The 17,012-nt window shown below is 50.2% G+C and overlaps 1 protein-coding gene across 5 annotated transcripts in view; it reads right to left on the bottom strand.

Moving 5' to 3' along the window:
- Window positions 1–461: 461 nt before the first annotated feature.
- Window positions 462–17,012, bottom strand: part of BCL2L11 (BCL2 like 11) — a 45,778-nt gene continuing 29,227 nt past the window's right edge. For 2 of the 5 annotated variants that reach the window (XM_024576703.4, XM_024576704.4), the window contains exons 3-4: window positions 16,656–16,765; window positions 465–4,865 (exon numbers count right to left, since the gene is read on the bottom strand). In XM_024576703.4, coding sequence (XP_024432471.2) covers window positions 4,767–4,865; window positions 16,656–16,765 — 209 coding nt within the window. In that variant the 3' untranslated portion in view covers window positions 465–4,766. Of the gene's footprint in view, window positions 4,866–16,655; window positions 16,766–17,012 lie in introns of all 5 variants that reach the window. The other 3 variants (XM_045184889.3, XM_045184890.3, XM_024576706.4) reach the window with 3 other exon arrangements.

Below are 17,012 nucleotides of genomic sequence, written 5' to 3'. Positions count from 1 at the left end.
CTTGGACTGGAAGTAGCTAGGAGCCAGAACAACTTGACTGGAAATGATAAATGTGCAGATATGTGCTCACACACACATGTATTAAAAGGCCAGATTCATGTCCTGCTTTAAAATAAACCTCAGCCATGGTCTCTAACCTTTCCAGCACTTAGTCCAGTGAATAAAAATGACAAGTTATGCAGTTACTTATTTAGGATTTTGTAGCTTCTATCCCCAAATCAGCCTTGAACTTCTGCATCCCTACCCTAGCCCACACCCAGTGCACAGCACAGGCCTGACCCCTCAGTGGGCCCTTGCTGGCAGCTCCCAGGGTCTGGACGGATGTTGCAGACAAGATCTTCCCCCTGGAGCCCAAGCAGACTTCCTACCTTTTGGGTTTTCTTCCAGCTATGAGCCAGGTGAGATGGCAGGGTCTCTGCTGCCATCACTAACCAACATGGTTTGGGCTGGCTCCGAAACCCCCCATACCAGGTGCTGAGTCCCACCTAAACATGTGAGCAGGCACTCTGCGTCATCTTGCCCGCCACTTCAAACCTCCGAAGTGCGAGAACTCACAAAACCTACATGCAGGTGATGCTCTGTGACTGGCGAAGGTAAGTGTGGGCATGTACATATTCACACATAATTTCAGCTGTTCCACCACCTTCTTGTGAAACAAATCAAACAGCTCACCAAAACCAGTTGCAAGTTTTATTTATATAAAATTCATTAAGAACATAAAAGATTGAGTTTCTTAAAAAAATCTGCAGTTATTTACAGCAGTATTGCACAATAAAGTGGCAATTACCCTGTCAAAATTCATCAGTGCAAAACACAAGTGAGCCAGGGAAATTGCAATACAAACGCTACATACGCTGGGTCCTAGGAACACGTTAGTTAGTGATGAATCAGTACACACACAGATCAGTGCTCTTTACACAGGAGTACCTGATGAGTCTGGGTCCAGTGACTCGTGGTCACAGGGCCTGGACATAGAGCTTGGGAGAGCTTCTAACGTCTGGAACTGCCCAATACAAGTAGTCAAGTTACTTTGCTGGGAGGTTGAAGATGCTTCTTGCACGCCACGCTGTTGGAGTAGAACAGAAGCTACCCCAGCTGGTTTAGCATCATGTGTGAACACACCCCTGCACACACGTGTGTGTGAAGTGAACACACATAGGCACCAGGCTAAATCAGCAGGGATGACAGACCAACTACACCGAACCACGAGAAAGTCTCTCTAAAACTTCCATATCTTACCCCCCACCCCAGTGGGGCCCCCAACCTCTCTTGACGCAGAAAAATATCAACCTGAAGAATCAGACCAATCAAATGAGGGACCAAATGGTTCAGAGCTGGGGGGCCTGTACAATTAGCTCCTGAACACAATTGAGTCCATACCTCAAAGCACAGGAAGCCACATAGCGGAGGGAACATGCAGCTCACCAGTCGTCAACAAGGGGTTTAAATGGCATGAGGGGGCCTGAAGTCACTCTGGAAGCAGGAACGACCCCTCCCACCTGCCCCCTGCCCTCTGAATGCTGAGCTGTCAGGTGTAAATTTTCAATGAAAAATTCTGTCCCAACTGCCAATAACACTTTTTTTTTTTTCTAAAACAATGCTTGGAGTTAATATAATTTGCTTCCATGAGAAGCTAGCTGTGGAACAAAGAGAAAGTCACTGGGTGTCTCTTGGAGAATTTTGTAGCCTGCCAGATTTATGGTCTCTCATTGGTGTCTAAACACGAGCTTCATCAAAGGAGAGCAAACCTCAAGAATTTAAACCCATCTGACCAGAAATACCAGGAACCAAAGCTGGAGGGCCAGCCTGAGAAGACCACGTGGCCTGCAGTGAGCTGACCGATCACCTCCCCAGAGTTAAAGCAATTAATGGGATGGTTGGGGGTATGTCAGGGAAGTCAACACTTTCCAGAACTTAAAGACATTAAATAAGCAGGAAATAAATAGACAATATTTCTACAAGTCACAGCACTATGGACCAGTAGGACACATTACACAGAAAAAGAATCTACAATATTTACAATCCTTAATTATGAAAAAGTTAGTAAAAAACAGTGATTTTTTTTTGCTCATTTATGCTGTACAAAATTTTACAAGAAAGGTAGAGAAAACACAATTGCACACAGACATTTGGCTCAGTTGGTAAGTAGAACATGATCTCCTAACCTAATAAATAGTCGAAATATGTACAATATTAAGAAGGGGAGACAGGAGAAGGTTTGACTGTGTACATTTTTTTAAAATCAGAAGGAATTTTCACCTGGTTTCTCCACAACCAAAAAAAAATTTCTTCATAAACTGCTTTCTAGGCAGGAGTACAGTTAACTTGAAGAATCACTCATGAAGTTATTTTGGGTATGTTTATTGCATTTCTGTGATAATCACAGGACACTTTCTACAAACCTCATATAAGAAGAGGTGGTCAAGGCACAAAACCCGCATTTCGTAAGTTTTCAAAAAGGGAGCTAGTTTATTACTTCTACAAAAAGATAAAAGAAATAAAAAACAAAAAGAAAAAGGTACACCATAGTAGGTATACTTTCTGCAGGAGGCATCTTGATAAACAGACACATACAGTACAGAGACATCCAACCATCTCTCAAGTCCTGGTGCAACGTCCTGTTCATAACGCTACTTACTGCAAGTCACAGAACCTTCCTCACAAGCTGCGTCCCGGCCCACTGCCAAGCCAGAGGTCAACCAGCGCCAGCAGCAACCCCTCGGCACCAGGCTTCGTCCTGCGCTCCCAGAAACAGGGTAAAGTGCTCCAGTCAGAGAGACTGGCACATGAGCACATGAGTACGGAGATCCTGGGAGGGGATGGGCCCAGAACCAAACGTGTCTTTGGTGTACGTTTCCGGCAGGCCCACGGCTGCAGCCCTGCTGCCACCTCACAACCATGTGGCCTTCCGGACCCAGCAAGGGCGTTCCAGAGCACGAGCTGAGACTCAACAGTTTTAAACATATTCAAGACCCCGAGAAGGTATTTAGGGGAGAATTTATTTTTTAAAGTAAGAATATTTGGGATTAAATATCTCTACCTAAAGGAAGAAATGTATATGCAAAAAATATATATATACACACACATATATACATATATGTATACATATATATTTATATAAAACTATGAAGATACACACGAATGAATTTCTTCACTCAACTTAATAATGTGAAACACTGGTCCTCAACGGGCCAAAAGCAAATACACTGGTTATTGGCACTGCTGACTCATTTGAAAAATCACGCATCTCTCTTAAAAAGCTACTTTGTGATCTGAGGTTTCGAAGACTGTAGGAGCTACAGGGCTCACAGAATGGTCTGCATGTCCCTCCCTCCCTCCCTTCCCTGCCTTCTCTCCGTCTCCCCAGTTGTTTAACTGCCTGTCAGGCAACTGACCAGCGCGTGGGCCCCGGCTCACTGCAGTCCTCGTGGGTCAGCGTGGAGAACGAAGTGGGTGCACAGAGGGAGGCCTGACAAACCCAACTGTCCCAAGAGAAATGAACAAGTAGACATCTGCCAGAAGGGACCATTTCAGACTCATGCCTGAGAGAATTCTGATGGCAATGCTCAAAGCAGAATTAAGCCTGTATTTCGAAGTGGATGTAGAAGAGTGGGAACCCAGTGGTGAGCATCAAAGGTTAGATCAACTCTGAGTTGGGTGAAAAGCCGGTGTGCCCAGGAAACAGCTGACCAAGGCCCTGTCCATGGCCTGTGCCAACTCCCACAAGGACTCCACTTTGGACACCTGCAGCCGAATTCAGCCATAGGCGGGCATGTCCGCCACCTGGCACCTCATGCTGAGAGTACCTCCTATGATGACGGGAAAGCCTACAACCAGAAAAGCCAATGGTGCCAAGGGCCCTAATACTGTTTCTGTATTATTACCACTACCTCTTCAGAACACTTGTGAAACACAAGTCCACCAAACCACATGAAAACCAGAACCCAGTCGCTTCCCAGTTAGTAAGCTACCACCAGACCGACCGAGCTGTGAATGACACAGGCAGATGCCAAGTTACGTGTGAGCCGGTCACACTTTACCACGAAGACACGCTGGACCAGACATGTGCATCAGCGCCCAAGACAGACGAGAGGTGCACCACAAAATGAGATAAGGAAACATATACAAAAAGAGGCTGAAATTTTGCCAGATGAATTGAATTTAAGGAGGTAAGTAAATATTTACAAAATGGGAGTGGCATATCAATACAGGCTGACAAAAGACTCCGCCCCTTTATTCATTTTCTAAGAATTTTTTTGGTAATAATGATTTAAAAAAGGTGAGAGGCAATGGCAGGGAGGGAGTGGCCATATCATACACACCTCTCATGTTTAAAAATTCTGTACAGTAGCCTCTAAAAATAAACTAAGGCAGCTCTAGAAATGCGCTGGCTCAGTTTCCACTGCAGAGTTTACATAATCCTCTGAGAACAGGCAACAGGTTCTTAAAATTGTTAGTACAAAAATCATTCATGAGCTGGTTAAAAATTTCCATTTCCTTTTTGAAAAACTGTTCTTACATCATCCTCGCATAAAATCCTGTTCCAAAGAACCATGATTTGTACATTTTCTAAAAAAGAGAATCCATCTTCATTTACATTCGCGACAAGGTCAAGCTCGCACACAGCTCCCCTGTCAGGACACACCGGCCTCTCCAGGAAACAGGCTGGCTGGGCGGCAGGGGCACCAGGAGGCCGTGGCGCTGGGCTCGTCGGCTTGACCGAGTGAAATGTCTGCATGCGTCTTGGCTCCGCGGGGAACCCGTCGTCACTGCATCCTCCACACCAGGCGGAGGATGTAACGCAACAGCCGTAAGACAACCATTTCGGGGTGGGCTTCTGCTGCTTGGTAATTATTCAAAAAGACCTGAAACAACAAAAGAAAAGCTTCTTATTTTCTCAGCCCTCACAGAACAACCAGTCCCATCTCGAAAGCTATGGAAGGCAGCCCTTAATGTGCACAGTGCCACTGAAGCCCCATTCTCCCTGGGACGGCCAAAGGAGGGCCTTCCACCTCCCCTGCAGAAAAACACTTCACTCCAGAAAGAACAGTCACACCAAATGATCTTCTTCAAAGACAAATAAAGCAACCAGAAGAATGTTTGGAGAAGTCAGAGAGAATCAGTCCTGGCATCTCCACGAGCCCCTCTACAAACCACATGCTCTTATCACAGGCGATGCCATCACTGGCCAGACCTGCCCTGGTCAGGAAAGCAATGGTTGCTGGGAAGGGAGCATCCCACCTCCATGCTGGGGAAAGGCCACCAGGGCCACGGGAGCTGGTGTCCTGTGCAGCGGTGCGGGGGAGAGAGGAAAGAATGAACTTGATGGATGTGAAGCAGCTTACAGCCAAGGTTACTGACACTCAAGTATGCTTCACACTTCCCCCCAGGGGTGAATTTCTGGTGGCTGTAATTTACTTGAGAAACCAGTGATTTGGGGTAATGTGTTCCATGAGGCTAAATAAAGCTGTGCCCTGACGCGCCACTGCACCTGGGCTGTTTGCAGGTGGTTCCACTGGATTGACACTGCAGCCCAGCGCCGTGCCCACATCACAGACACAGCGAGTTCCCCCAACTCCGGCACCCCTCTGTGGGGAGCCCAGATGAAAAACAAACAGGCCTCCCTGCCACTGAGCCCCCATGTTTACAACAAGCTGAGAAACTGTGCAGAAGGAAGTTGCCAGGTTACTGACAGGCCCCAGAGGCCTCAGGGCCCACTTTGAGCTCTAACCCACTTTGCAGGTAAATTCAACCATGTGCCCGGTCAGCTCTGCAGGCCACCCTCACCAATTCCTTAACGAGAACCTGCACCTAAGACCAGTGCTCTGCTCCGCCTGTGGAGGCTTCTAATGCTCACCAGCCACGGATCCATCAGTTATGGCCTACCGGTCATGAGCCAGGCTGAGGCCAGGGTCACGAGACTGTTTCCACAAGCTCCCGAGCACTCGTTGGACTGAACAGGACTGTGATAAGGCCAAGGGACCTCCTTTCTCCTTCCAGAGCAGACTGGAGGAAATCAGCTCTCTGTCAGCGATTCCTGCAGAGCACTCCGTCACCACAGTCTGTGATTGTATCTGTGTCGCACACCAGATTGCTTTGTTTTGATTTAACTTTCAAAATTACTTGGCTTCTTCTGTGTGAGAAGAATTTAGGGGAAGGTTAATTTTAGTTTAGATTAATATTAATAGGTTGAAAGAGGCTTATTCAAAATAAAACCACGACTTACTAAAATGAAGAAAGGGTGTGCAGTGCTGGGCTCAGCGATCACGTGGAGAAGGGAAATCTTATGTCAACCAGGCGTCAATGCGGCCTCAGCAGAACCAGAGAATGGGGGAAGAAGACACCAACCAGGAGCCCAATCACATCGGGGACTGACCCTAACGGCTCACTTAGCTGACTTTATATTCCAGAACTGGCAGTGTCTGAGGAGACACGTTCCAACTTGCCCTTTGAGGACAGCAGGGGAAGACGGTGGCTGTGACGGTGAAGAAATCGTCCCATCACAAGAGAGATCTGCCCAAGTTTTCAGAGTTCTGCTTTTATCTCGAGTGTAAAGGACAAGAAGGGGATTCAAAGACATGCTGGGAGGGACTGATGCAGGGATCTGTGGCAAAAGGAACGAACACCGGAACACCTACCCAGTTCCCAATGGATGAGAAGATTCTGCAGTATCACAGTCAGCAAGGGTGCCAGAGTGCCTGCCCTCCGAAGAGCATGAGTGACAACACGGCACTTGCTTTTAAGCCAGCAAACCATTGCTTTTGGATAACATTCAATGGAGAAAGCCATTAGCACTGATCCAGGGGCCAGCTGCTGCTGGCTCCAAGGGTCCATCCCCTGCCTCAGAAACAGCTGGAAGGACATCCTGCTTCCGCGGGCTTGCTGCCCTCCAACAGCTGCACCGTACAACTAGCTCAAGCACACTCTGGGCCCGACAGCACTAACACAGGGCAGGCGGCACAAGAGCCAGGGCCGTGTGAGGACGTCCAGCCACCAGTGCCACATGGAACATGTGGCATCACCAACACAAACTCACACACTTCTGGCCACCAGGCCTGTGAAAATATACATTTCCATTCTTTAAGGCCCATGTGTGGCCCTTTCGTACAACAGCCCAGGCTGACTCCCACACCCTCTCCTTCCCGGTCCTTCGTGCTCAGTGAAAAACAGCACCTTTGAAGCCAGAGTCCTGTAACACGGTTTTAGTCTAAATCACAGGTGGTGGCAAACACAAGGCCCACGGGCCACATCCGGCCCTCCACCTTGTTTTATCTGCCCGGCTCCTTATTTCAACCCGGTAGCAGCACCGAGCTCCTTGTCCCTAGTTAAGGAGTAGTTACATTTATAGAGCCCTAAAATTACATTTGGCCCTTTGAAGGCACCTGCGAGGCTGATGTGGCCCCAGGTGAAAAGGAGTTTGACAACCCTGGTCTAAATCATAAAAACACTCCAGTGCCCTGGCCAGGTGGGTCACTTGCTTGGAACATCACCCCATGCACCAAAAGGCTGCAGGTCAGATCCCTGGTTGAGGCAATCCCAGGAGATGTTTCCCCCCCTCTCCCGCTTCTGCTCTATCATCAATAAAAACATCCCCAGATGAGGATTAAAAAAAAAAAGAAAACACTCCACTTCAGGAAGACATACTACAATGACTAGTTGAAAGAACTGGATGAGCTACTGAGTATAAACAATTTGTGTATTACAGTTCCTTCTGCAGCTCACACCCGCTTGCAGCCACTCACAGCCACAGGTACCTGAAACCGTAGGGACCGGCCCTGCTGGGGAATTCATCTCCGTGGTCTAGATCAGGAACTGTGTTCTCTGGGAAAACTGGTGTTTTGGCCAGCCCACATGTCTGCAACGTGACTCCTTCAACATCCAGCTTTGTGTCTCCTTCCAGGAACCCATTCCTGACAGTCCACGCTGCTCCCTGCAGGGGTGAAGGCTCCTGCAGCCCCAGGCCTGCCTGCATGGGAAGGGCGAGGCCTGGGCTCCAAATCTGAAGCATGCGCCTGCACCCACTAGGTCTGACGGGCAGCACCTGTGTTACTCAGCAGCAGCAGCTGGGCCCAGCCAGCCAGGGAGGAAGATAGCTCCGCCCAAGTGCAGGGCAGGAGGTGGGGTGTTCCACAGCCCCAAGTGGCCCGCGCGCGCAGCAGCCCAGAGCTCTGAGGATGACAACAGCATCAGCCACCATGGAGGACCATCTTCACCTTATATGCTCCAAGTCACACTGGGGTAACTTGTACTTTTATTAGTTAATCAAGTACTAGGGGATGTAATTACACTTTGATGCCAAAATAATCACAGCAAAACATGCCTTCTCCCCCCGCCCAGGGAAGCAGGTGTGCGAGAAACAGAAGCCCTGTCTCCAGCCTGCCTGGGGAACTGGTGAAGTGGACCGCTAGCCACTCCTGTGCCCAGTGCAGCCTCGCTCTCCTGCAGAGAGATGAGCCGGCCTCCGAAAAGCTGCCCGGGACACATCAGGCCTCCAGACTTTGTGTGTCCTAGCTCGGGGACAAGAGTTACCCATTGCCACCACTAAACAACTTGCCACACACCTTTCAGTCTTCGCGACGACCCTGAGCCAGTGTGGTAGTTGAGACCAAGCCTGACATGAGAATTGAGAACCAAGTGATCCCAGCAAATCAGCTCCGACCAGAACACAGCACGGAAAACGAGCCCACCAACTCGTGCTCAGAGGCAGCGCCAGTGGCTGAGCACCACGCACAAGCGCCCTGGGCATCACTGAAGGGCTCACCATGAAAACACACCGGGATAAATGCTGGAGAGGCAGAAACAACATCCAGAAGAGAGACTTACCCTGGGAACCAGGGCTGAGATTTGCTGCAACAGAGCTGCAGTTCCCTGACAGCCCAGGAAACAAGGGGACTGACACTGCGAGCATCAGCGTATCAAAGGGAGCTCAATACTGAATGCTAAGAGACAAACCAAAAAGCAAGGTGTGCCTGCAGAACTTTGAGACTAGGAGCAATTTTTTAACTTGCTCAAAAACTCCTTTCTTACTGGTTTAAACACAATGCCCAAGACACCCTGAACTTTTTTAAAAATAGGTGTATCGTTAAGTGGTGACATCACAGGACTGAATTCTGGACTGGGGGAAAAAAGAGGGTGCTGACAGAGAGCTGCTCCAGGTTCACGCAGGTGAGGGTGCAGGGTCCGTCTGCACAGTGTTGGCTGAGTGCTGTCATAATCAGAGGTGACAAGGTGGGGAGGACAGAGAGTGGCCCCTGTGGCCCTGAGGGAAGACCATCATCTCTCTGCCCATTCATAACCCATTCATCAATCTAGAAAGTATTTTAAGCGACAGGCAAATGAGACGGGTGGGAGGATAAGGAACCCTGTGTGATGAGTGGAGATCTCTGGGGACATCGGGTCTCTGTCCACCTTGAGACTAAGGACTGTGCTCACACAGCATCTCAGCTGGGATTCTACGTGGCTCCATCGTGCACTGCTGTTTTAAGATGGCAGGGCTATGCTGCGGCCAAGCAGTCCAAAGACCAAATTCACTTTCTGCTTGTCACCCAGGCAACATGAGCATTTGCAAAGCTTGTGCCCAACACACTCTGTCGTCAGCACAGCTGTGGGCAGAGCACCAGGGAGCCCCCACGCCAGATGCAGTGCTGCCACTTGGAAGCCAGCAGGGAGCTTGCCCAGGCACCTGCCTGACTCCTGAGACTACAGCTGACCTGCCTACGCAGCGATGCAATGTTCACACATCACAGCAAAGCGGCATTTGCATGAACGCCACTGTCCTCCTATTATTGATGCATCGCTTCAAAGACAGTGTTACAGTCATGGCCTTTTATAGGACAATTAATCACTCCTCCAGGTCACCTTAGTCAGGCCTGCCATGTACTGTGTTGTCCTCACACAACACGCATGTCCACCTGCAGCACTAAGTCACTGGCCCCCGACCCGGGGCCAGGGTGGCTGGAATACAGAGCCCCGTGTATCACTTGTGAGTGGCCAAAGTGTGAGGGCTGACCAGAGAGAGGCTGGAGACAACGCCTCCATGTCCTGTGTGGGCGCCATCAAAGAAAGAGGAGACGCAGAGCGAGGACACTGCTCTGAAGCGCCACAGCCTCGGAAACGTGCTGACCACAGCCTGCACCTCCGCGCACTGCTCCAGCTGGGAGAAGTCAGGGTGTCTGCCGAGGGGCCAGCTCTCACCTCGGGGATAGCTTCATTTCCTCCTCCAGAGATTACAACCCCCAGTGAGACCTCTCTGAATCCCCCTCCAGGCACCTGCCCATGTCCCCTGAAGGCGAGGCAGCCGTGCAGGTGTCCGCACCTGGCAGACGGAGGGAGCACTCAGAAGTGTCACCAGTGTGCTACGACCACGCCGTTTACCACGCACCAGTGCTCAACCCCATTCCACTGCACTCACCCAGACAGCACGGGCCGCAGAGCACAGTGTGTCTCACAGGCAGTGGGCTTAAAAGCTAGACAGGCGAACAGAGTCACCAGCATCTCTCTTTCTGAACTCCAGAGAACTGAGAAATGTTTCAATGAGACTTGAGAGTGGCAGAAAATAAAGCGCCCGGACAGGGTGGCAGCCTGTTCCAGCTCCGTGTCTAAACGCCCTAGTCCGACCTGCACCTGCACAGGGGGCTGACTCACAACGGGGCCCGTGGGTGAGCGGATGGAGCCAGGGTGCAAGGTCTGGCCCCACACTTGGCTGTGAGCTGTGTCTTCCTACAAGACCACACTTTCTCCTCAACGGCTCAAGGAAAGCCTCACGCAGAAACCCTGCGCCCGCCGTCGTCTGAAGGTCTCAGGGAAAGACACACAGAGCGCAGTCACAGGAGGGGTGACTCTGCTCTCACGGGCTCGGCCTCCCGGTGCCAGGGCTGCTGTTTTCGCCCTTCTGGCATTGTTCTCGTGGCGTGAAACCGGCATGAGGCAGGGGTGCAAGACTCAAAATCAAGCACTGAACTGCCTCGCCCAACTGCAAGGAAAACACTTGCTAAACCTGAAAACAGTTATAAACAGCAGGTGCCAATCAATTTACCCAACTCATCACTGTTTTGGCTACAAAAGCTGTCAGTCACTCTATGCATTCATGTGAGCAAAGTGTGAGCCAAGTAACTCATTATCCTACGAGACAGTCTAATTTTATTTTTTTTTAATTGAATTTATTGGGGTGACACTGGTTAATAGAATTATATAGGCTTCAGGGGTACAATTCTACAATACATCACCCACACATTGTATGTGTGTTTAATATCTGACATGCATATTTTTCATTATTCTTACCTCAGACAGTAATAAAAAGCAGTTTATTTTATTAAACTCCAACATGCAGTTAGTTAATGAAGGCCTCCAAAGAAGGCTGCCTGAGAGCCCGCACCTCTGGGCTTCTGTTCAGTGTGTGCCGTTACCAAGCAGGCTACCCCGCAGACCTCCCCTTCGCACATTATCTACAGAGCAGTACCGTCTGTAAAAGCCATCATCAGCAAGGGGCTGCCAGTGTCAGGAAAGACAACACAGAGAGATTTCAAGTTCAAACAGAGCACATGGAAATGCTAGTGTGTTGACACGTCAATTAAACTTTTGCTTCCACCAGAACCAGCGTGTGAGCCCCGTTCTGCTCTGTTTTGTCTGGTTCACTGCTGCGCTTCCGTCTACAGGTCATTCCTCTGTTTCGTGCCTGCACACGCCTGGGACACAAGTAGGAAGTAGGACTTGTGAACAAAAGACACACTGTTCCTTGTGATCAAACAATGAGAGGGTTTTCACCCACCTCTTGGCCCATCTAGAGTCTGTGACAACGTTCTGTGCTGTGGGCCCCTACAGCCCACCACCAGGACACCCCAAGTCACTGTTCACCCACAGCAGGAGACCTGTGCACAGAGGGACTCAGGCTGGACAAGCCTCGGTGCTGAGGAGTGAGGGGCGTGCTGGCTAGAGGACGGGCCTAACTACCCCAAGAGCACGTGTTTGTACATTCGAAGGTCCAGCACAGGCTCCACAGCCTCAGATTGCAAGCCTGAGCCATGGCCCAGAACCCTGTCCCAGGAGACCCCACCCTGAGAACCAGTGGCAAGCACACGGCAACCTGCGCCCTCGGAGGACCACAGCTCACACTTGCAGACACTCCCTCCAGCAGACAGCACCGAGACCTGGAATTGCCCTCACACCCATTCTCAGTGGTGAAGAAACTAGCAGAGACTATTCAGAAACAAAGGGACAGAGGGTGCCACCTGCAAGGAAGAGGAGGACTCAAGGGGCTGGCCGCCAAAGCACAGGCAACACTGTACCACTCATCTCCCTGCAAGCTATCCCCCTGCTTCACAAAGCCTCAAACATAGACCTGGCCTCTCTGACAAGTCCGGTCCCTGGAGGATGCCTGTCAGCCCTGGGCTCACCTGTGGTCCGGGCACTCCCCTGCAGAGTCCTGGAGCCATGACCGCCAGGACCCCATCGGGACACCGTGGGGATGCAGGTCACTTAGCCACAAGTCCACGTACAGTCCCACATCACACTGTGGGTGGGCCTCTGCCTCCGCGGCACTTTATGCTCAGTGAATGGTGAAAACACACAGGCGGCTGCCGCTGGCCCAATCTGTGACGACTTGAGCATCGAAGTTGGTCTTGAGTGTGACACGTGATAACCCACTGAATCAAAACGGGAGCCATGAGCTTACGTTGGTAAATGAAACAAACACAGAAGGGAGAGAGGAAAGCTCTCCCTCCTGTGCACACTTCCCTCCCGTTACAAACGGAGAAGTGCTGGCCGTGGCTGAGGACATCACCTTCAACGAGAGTCCCAGGAGCGGGACACACAGACACCCTGTGCTTTCCGATGTGGTGCACCGAGGGTGACACACATCACACTGTGGGGACGGTTGGTAACGTGTGAATACGGTCTCCTGACTACACACCACTGAGACACGGTTTAGTTCTGATTCTGACCACTCCTCTGAGGTTACGTAAGAGAAAACTCTCAGTGGTGGGAAATACACACAGAAGTATTCAAGAGTAAAGGTGCACCATGTCTGCAATTTATTCTGAAATACTTCAGAAAATAACTCGTACCCTACCCAGGTACAGGGGAAAAGTGTTAGAGCAAATGTGGCCAAAGTTAACAGAGGGGGAATGGAGGTAGCAGACACAAGAGGGTTCTTTGTACCATTCTTGCAACTTTTGAGTAAGTGTGAAATTATTTCAAAATAAAAAACTACAGAAATAGCCCCAATGTGAGTGATGAAGCTCCTATCAGATGGGGGGAAGGGGAGTGTCATTCTGCCCTGGAGGTCGTCTGGGGCAACTGCACGGAGTGCCAGGGGAACAGGGAACACGCAGCGGACTCGGCTCGCCTGTGCCTCTCACTCTCGCTTCTAGCACTGACACTCCACAGCCCCGGGCCACACGCCGCCCCACTGCCCTGACGCGGCCTGAACACATGACCACGACACGACAACTTCCTCCATTGCTCTCACTGGAAAAACGGGAGAATGTCCCGTCAGGCCCCGCAAGGCTTGTGGCGATCAAAGACCAACACTTCAGAAAAACACTTCACTGTCATATCAAAGCAAAGAGAGACCCTAAATATTTAAAATGCTAAAATCTGTCATAAGCAGGGCCATGAGGTACATACTTGCCAAGAAGTAAGTAACGGCCTCCACGTGAAGCCGGCACGTAAATTCAATGATCACTTTCCCGAACGGCCTCCCACCTCCTCCCTCCAACATCCAGCAATAAACCATCAGTGTGACTGCAGACAGTGGGCTGCTTAGTCTGAAATATCAACGGCAGGCACCTGTGGCTTCGGGGGTCACCGTGTCACTACCCTGAGTTTCAGGGTCTGGTGTTTTGAACTGGCTACTTATAAAATCTGGAGAATATATTCCCCTCCATTTTAGAAAAAACAGATTGTACCCTAGAGTCTGTCTGTCCCTACTTCTCCCCCAGTGTCCAGGCTGACTTGGAACGAGTCCTTTATATTAGCAACCGCATGTTAGCGTTGATTCATAATCACAAAATGTAGCGGAATACTGCAATAAAATTTCCGTTTATTTTACTAAACACACTGAGAACAGGTCACATATCTGAAATAACAGAAACGGAATCTTGAACAACAAACTGGTAGACCGCTGGGAGCGGGGTGGGGGGGGGGGGGGAGACGTGACTTGATGGAGGTGCCGCTTCACTGTCAGCGGGGAGACAAGGAGAGGAAGACAGCCTAATGGCCCGCCTCTCTGCTGGTAACCAGAACTGCTCACCCCTCCACAGCCGACATGAGGGGACGGCTGTGCTCCACCCCGCCCCCATCCTCAGCCCACGTCCATCTTATCACTGATCATGGAAGCCCACCGTGCAGGGGTGTCAACCAGACCCATCTAGGCAGGCTCATGGGAAAGACTGGTAGAGTCATTGGTATTCCACATAAGATTAAAGTGAAACTTTTACAAAATATCCTTAAACACCCCCTCTTTGTGGCCAAAGGCTCTGATCCAGCTCCAGGAATGGAACTGTGCTAACGTATCTCGGTTTTCAGAGCTTCCGGACACTGAGGCACCAAGGCCCAAGGGTCTCATCTCTGGGGCAGCCCTATCCAAGTCAGATCTGGTCCCCAGGACATCTGCAAACCTGCCTCCAGACAGGGAAGGAGGCAGGCCCAGCCTGCTTGCCAGTTCATCACCTAGAGCACAGGTGGCAAACACAAGGCCTGCGGGCCGAATCCGGCCTCCACCTTGTTTTATCCGGCCAGCACCTTGTTTCTACCCAGTGGCAGCACCGAGCTCCTTGCCCCTAGTTAAGGAGTACTTACATTTATACAGTCCTAAAGTTACATTTGGCCCTTTGAAGGCAACCATGAGGCTGATGTGGCCCCCAGTGAAAGTAAGTTTGACACCCCTGACCTAGACTCACCCTGTGAGGCTCATGCTCACAGTTTCCTGCCAGATTATGAACGTAATTCCAGAATTGGGTTGGACCTACCCAGCCCGCCCTCTTGAGAAGGGACCTGTGTACCCCACCTCAGCATGGGGACTAGCATCCCGCACACAGTGGGCCCTGTTCCTGATGCGTCCCTCCTAGACCAGCAGGAGGGGCTGGGCCACCACACATAGTGACACCAAAGCCCCTTCAGGAAGACCACGGCAGAGGGAACGGAGACAGTAGCATTGCTGACACGTTAGAAAACAAGCAACCTTGCAAAAAACCACCACTTCAGATCCAGGCTGAATACATTCCTTGAGCTGGTCCACGTCAGGTGCAGGGCACCAGACATTTTGCCAGCTAAAGACAGCACTGTAAGAAATCCTTACGTGGCATTTCCCATTTAACGACAGTCATACTACAGCATATTTCTCATCAAGCGCCATATACACAAACGCTTCTCCCTTAGGAAGGTGTGAAGAGGATCCATTGTGACTTTTCTGAGAGTCTCTAGCCCCCTCATGGAGACTCTACACTGAAGAAATGAAAGACTCCTGTGGAATGGGAACCTGTCTCCATGTGTTTAAAGAAGCTCCAGTGGTATAGTACATATACGGACAGGAAAACAAGAATGATCGAAAGCAATTAACAGGTACCATCCATTCACCTAGCAACAGCACTAACATCTAGTGCAGTATAGAAATAGTGGGGTGTCCTAGGCATGACCTCCCTCCAGAAGGAAGAACAGACTTAAAAATACCTTTCAGAGTACTTAGATGCAATGATAGTATTCAGAAGGAGCCAGAAGGGAAGTGACACAGTAAGAAAGAACATTAACACGTGGTTTGTATAAAATATGACTTAAATACCTTCCTTTTATATAAACCAACAGACACACCTTCACATATCGTTGCCGGACAGGAAATGCAACCCGGCCGGAAGGACATGCCATCACACAGCGGCTAGCGAGCCCCGTGCGGGAAGTGGTCCGACATGTGCACCAGGGCCCCACGGAACTCTCCAAGCTGAAGCCTACACACGTGTAAACGTCTTCACGGGGAAAAGGTGTCCGAACGATAACACAGCCGACACTGCGCAAAGCAAAAAAACCACACTGCATCTACGGAGCAACATGTGGGGCTTAATTAAAAACAACAGACAACCAACAGCACACCTCAAAAGTGTAAGTGGCAGGCAACTCGGGGTGTAAATTACAGCCTATTAATGAATGACCTCCTAATCCTGATACATTTCAATAAATGACAGTCCAAGGACAGCCTGGGGCCAACAGGACGAGTCCCCTGCTCTGACCCACACCACCAGCAAACCCCATGGCGTCGTTTCCTTGGCTGGGCGAGGATGGAAAAGTTAAAAATTTCTTTAGCTTTGACCAAACTGACTAAAGGGAATGCAGACACACCTTTTCAGTCCTAACATGGACTGAAAATCGTGTCAACATTTATGTGGGACATTTTCAAACATATAAATAACCCTGTTTAGCACGACGGTTTAAGACTTGTGCTTATGGACCCCTGTGCCACCCTGTACCGGATTCTGCTGAACTACCATCACTTCAGTTCAGCCACAACACAACGGGAAAACGAGAGAGCAGGAGGACAAAGGTAGGTCACAGGCGGCAGTACCTGCGACTTCCAGAACAAGCATGGAATGATCACGGGCCCCTTTATTTTGTACGGCTGGGAGAGGGAGGGAGTGTGAAGAAGAGGGTAAGTAAGGAAACCTCGTTACCCGCCGTGGATAGTAGGCGTTGAACTCGTCCCCGATCCGCCGCAGCTCCTGTGCGATCCACATCTCTGGGCGCAGGTCTGCAGGGAGGGCCTGAGACTGCCGCAGGGAGGCTACAGCAGAACAGAAAGAAGAATCACATCGTTTCCATGGATCAGGCGGACAGGTCAGCCACAGCAAGCCCCTCTCACATGCACATTCACGCTTCTGGAGTTCCCTGACTTCAGAGCTACAGTAACACGTCCCAGATCACCGTGCCTCAGTCTGGCCTTCGTAACCACACAGCTCTGGTTACAGCGGGTAAGAAGTGTAGAACAATTTCCTTTCTCAAACCTGGGATCCAGCATTGCAAAATTCAAA

Source organism: Desmodus rotundus, chromosome 5 (genome assembly GCF_022682495.2).
Source record: "Desmodus rotundus isolate HL8 chromosome 5, HLdesRot8A.1, whole genome shotgun sequence".
NCBI classification, from domain to species: Eukaryota; Metazoa; Chordata; class Mammalia; order Chiroptera; family Phyllostomidae; genus Desmodus; species Desmodus rotundus.
This window is presented reverse-complemented; position numbering and strand designations above follow the sequence as displayed.